This window comes from Amphiura filiformis, chromosome 10, assembly GCF_039555335.1.
Source record: "Amphiura filiformis chromosome 10, Afil_fr2py, whole genome shotgun sequence".
NCBI classification, from domain to species: domain Eukaryota; kingdom Metazoa; phylum Echinodermata; class Ophiuroidea; order Amphilepidida; family Amphiuridae; genus Amphiura; species Amphiura filiformis.
In genome coordinates this window covers 67,004,585-67,008,933 of record NC_092637.1, presented here as the reverse complement: position 1 = coordinate 67,008,933, position 4,349 = coordinate 67,004,585, and the positions used below count along the sequence as shown (strand labels likewise).

Sequence of the window (4,349 nt, the reverse complement as noted above, 5' to 3'; positions counted from 1 at the left end):
CATGGTAGTTGCATTTAGTTACTGCGGTAGAGAGCACGGATAAACTTAGTTCCGTGTGTTGGTCTAAAATGGGATGATAACTTGAAAATCCGATATCTTCTGACTAAAACCACTTATTATCAAAATTCAAAATATCTACTACAAAACGCTTATCACTGCTTTCCATGATATGTACAATATCCGCAAATATAAAAAAATTGGGTGAGGTTGGGTACAGTCCATTTTAAATCACCCTGTATAATATAATCAAAGGGTTTGGCAAAAAACGACTCTCTCAAAAGTGCATATAGACGAATCCAACGAGCCAAGTCATGGTCAGGATTTGGTCGGACATCTTTGGGTAGCCGCTAGGACCAACCTGGTGTTTTGAGCGTCCAATTGTGCAAATAAAAGCCGCCTAACACCTAGAGAAGATGCAAGGATGAAGAGGGTTAAAAGAATAATAGCTAATAATATATAATTATAATGGAGATAATTCCGCAGGTAATCCAGTCACATCTATTAATACTCATTTGTTTGCAAGTACATCAATGCATAGATACCGCGTGTAGTTAATCCGATTATTATGTCACTTCAACAGCGAATAGACCAGCTGTGTGTTTTGTCCAAGGGAACTGCATTGTGTTGTAAACTTTAATCTTTCTATTGTCTACCTGTGTTTTCGCGGAAGGTGTAAAACGGGTGATGGAATGCAGTTTAAAATTTCTGCCGAGACCAAATCATTTCACATTTTGAGTGCATTGTAGCCGACGGCTACCCAACTAAAGGCTGCTAGTCAGGTGTACGAATGCGTGAATTTGGATTCCTCTATATGCACAATTTACGCCTCAATACACCCGAGTGAACAAATCCTCCCATGCACAGTGAAAAGCCAAATCGGCGAAATGACCCTGCCTTCTGCACATTCTGTATATAAATATACTCTACGGTTAAGGGCATAGCAGTGAAAGACTGCGTAGGTTTCTAAGCTACAAGAAAATTGCAACTAGTAGAAATACGAAAATAATAGGTTTTGTCAAAACCCTGATAGTTTCCTTCATCCGAGCATAAAAGTTTTTATAGCGAACGAAAGCTAACATTTCCCGCAAAAAAGCAGTGCAAGCACTAAAACTGAAATGTTCACCCGGAATTGACGTATTATTTCCCGAATTTTATAAATGGTTTTAGTCTGATATAAAGGAAATGGTGAGGAATTCCCTGAATGAAGATTTTAAAAGGTACATTTAATTGTCATTCTCTCAAAGAAGCGGGATCAACTTACTTTACAAAAAAGGTGATAAAAACAATTTGGATAATGTTCGACCTATAACTTTGATAAATTGTGATTATAAAATCTGTACTGCTGCTTTATCAAATCGCGTTCAGAATATTCTTTGAAAGATTTATAAGTAATGAACAATGTGGATATGTTAAGGACCGTTTCTTTGAACAAAACATAATAATAATAATTATTCTTATTTTTTGTTTCCTTCAGTTAGATTTACCAGGTATCATTTAGTGATAAGTTAAGTTAACCTTTAGTTAAAGCTTTATATATTTAGCAGTAAATTGACAGCTTTGGTCTCGTATGGGTATTGTCCAGTCAAATTTGCAAATCTTGCGTCGAAACGATTCGTCATGTATTTTGGAATTGTAATATTTCTTACAATATTTCTGATATCGCTGTCTAAAGATGATCTGTCTTGAATTTAGATATATCATTTTATTTAGCAGATTAAACTTTTTTTATTCTATATGGTAAATATTACTTATATTGGGCAAAAATCAAGGAGACGGAACCTATTATTTTTATAAATCAAGAAATGTTTCTAGAACTTTCACATTGTTAGATGGAACTTATAAAGTCTAAATTTAATATAGTAGCAAAACCAGGTTTATGGATGACAAATTTTGTTGATCTCGAAATCAATCAATTTTTATGATGAAGATACCAGACACTTCATCGAATAAACCAGTTTCTCTTTTATTGTGCAAAGTACTTGCCATACAACTGAGCAGTTACAGAGACGACCAACTGGTAGAGAAGTGTTGAAACACGGCTATAAGGTATATTTTGCCGTTAATATTTTTTAGATTGATTACAAAAAAATTATGATAATACTAATAATGCATCCTTATTGTTCAACCATTACGCCTTCGTTAAGCCTCATTTAGTCTTAACCATTTCTTCCTATTGCTACCTTTATACAGGTAAAGCTTTTGTAGACGTCCGTCTTCGTGATGGTTCCGTCTCGCATGAAGGCCGCGTAGAGATATTCTACCCTCGTTTTGGTGACTGGGGCACGATTTGTGATGACTATTGGGGTATCAAAGAAGCATCTCTTATCTGCCGTCAATTGGGTTTTGAAGGGGTTTTGTCATCTCATACCCGACAATTTGGAACAGGTGATAAGTATCCATGGCTAGATAATGTTCGTTGCATTGGAAACGAGACAAGTATTGATGAATGTTGGCATCAAGGATGGTGGGAGGATAACTGTTATAGTTATCAAAATGTTGGCGTTGTATGTCAACCAGGTAAGCCACCCCATTCATGTAGGAAACTAATGTTTTTGCTTTCTTGCCCTGCGGGGCTACTATATACTGTTATAGTTATCAGAATGTTGGCGTTGTATATCAACCATGTAAGCACTACTAGGACTAAGAAATTAAAATTATCTAATAGGCAAAATTTAGCAATTTTACCCTCTTTTGGTCCAAAACACTTTTTTCTGGCTAAAAAGGAAAATGCACAGGGCAATTGTTGCTTTATTATTTCTTATGTTTGAATTTATTGGGGAAACGGTCCCCGTGTACAATTAAGTCCCTTGTGCCCCGTCCACACCCCTCCCTTCCGCCGCCTATTCAGAGACATGATTGTTTGAATTCTACGTCTTAACATACATACTAAGCTGTTTCTTGTTTTCAATAATAAGTGACCCGACGTAGATATTGAAATATGGATTTGGCCTAATCCCTGAAACTGAAGCAAAATCATAATACTTTGCTCGGTGTAATAGTACAGCTGGAAATACCGGAGTTTCTATATTTTATGTTCTATACTGTTCTATTTGACCAATGTGTAGCTATTGGACTAAATAAGCACATATATTCCCCTGAGAACATCGCTATGATGTAATAATGTAATTGCGCCTTCGCGAAACTAAAGAAAACTTGACAAACACACGCACAATATAGACCAAAATATTGTGTTTCTGCTTTTCAGAAACATACGATTTCACCGAATTTTTTCTTAAAATATGACAGGACATGACTATTTAAACTTGTATGCCAAGTTTACAGTCCATATCCATATGAAAATCACATTTGGGTTTTTGTGCAAATTCTGCACAAAACCCAAAATCAATGATGAGTGTTATTGTCTATACGCATTCAAATGCATATTCGACCCCGCATACAACTTTATGCGCAACGGTGGGACTTGTTGTGATTTGTCAACCACCCGAATATATATCCGTTTCCGTGTCTATATTTTTGTCTGTCTATTTAACAATATAACTTATGGTAAAGTGAATAAATATTGTGCATTCATTTCTATGAAATACATTAAAAATGATTAGTATAATATTCCAAAATTTTATGAGGACCGATGGAATGTTCAAACGCCGTTTGCTCAGAACCGCGAATTTGTGTATTCGTCACTCTGCCGAATTCATAACGAATATATCCCTTATTATACTACAGCTAAACTAACAGGCAGTAGTTCACAATTGCAAGGTATAGCCGAAGTTTTTATAGAAGACAGTTGGTTAAATATCTGCCATACGCGACGAGACGAGGCCAATGCAGCAGTACTTTGCCATCAACTAGGATTTGGAGAAGTAATGTCGACCTATGCTGTTGTGACAACAGTGACGTCAGGTGTCTTACTTGATTGTCATGGACATGAGACTAACACGCTGGAATGTCCGTTTATTACAAGTGATAACTGCACTGATATACTTGCTCTAAGCTGTGAAGGTAGGATCACTTCTCTATAGAGTCTTTACAACTTTTTTATACTAAATCTTCTACTTTGGCTAAATCGCTTGTGTTTACACCCAAATAACTTACGCTAACCGTGAATTAATCCTTTGCGCTCATTGTATTGTTTAAATGCTACCCGTCAAACCAACCATATATTTCTACCCTCAAATATTCTAAGTATTCACATCTTTAAATATTCTAGAGATATGGAAAATGCGTGTCCAAGCTCACAGAAAGCAATCAAGTGTGGCAAAATACCTTTCTCTCTGTAGCCTTCAAAACGTGGATCATTAGTTGTCTTCCGGAAGCCAATACACGTATGACTGAATTTCCTTTCCTTCCCACAATACAATATGCGTATTGTAATTACATCCATTGTTATG

The 4,349-nt window shown here is 36.1% G+C and overlaps 1 protein-coding gene across 1 annotated transcript; it reads left to right on the top strand.

Moving 5' to 3' along the window:
* Window positions 1–465: 465 nt before the first annotated feature.
* Window positions 466–3,980, top strand: LOC140162058 (neurotrypsin-like). Its single transcript, XM_072185349.1, has 4 exons — window positions 466–483; window positions 1,475–1,487; window positions 2,191–2,517; window positions 3,685–3,980. The coding sequence occupies exons 1-4, from the start codon at window positions 466–468 to the stop codon at window positions 3,978–3,980; spliced, it is 654 nt and encodes a 217-aa protein (XP_072041450.1).
* The last annotated feature ends 369 nt before the right edge of the window (window positions 3,981–4,349 follow it).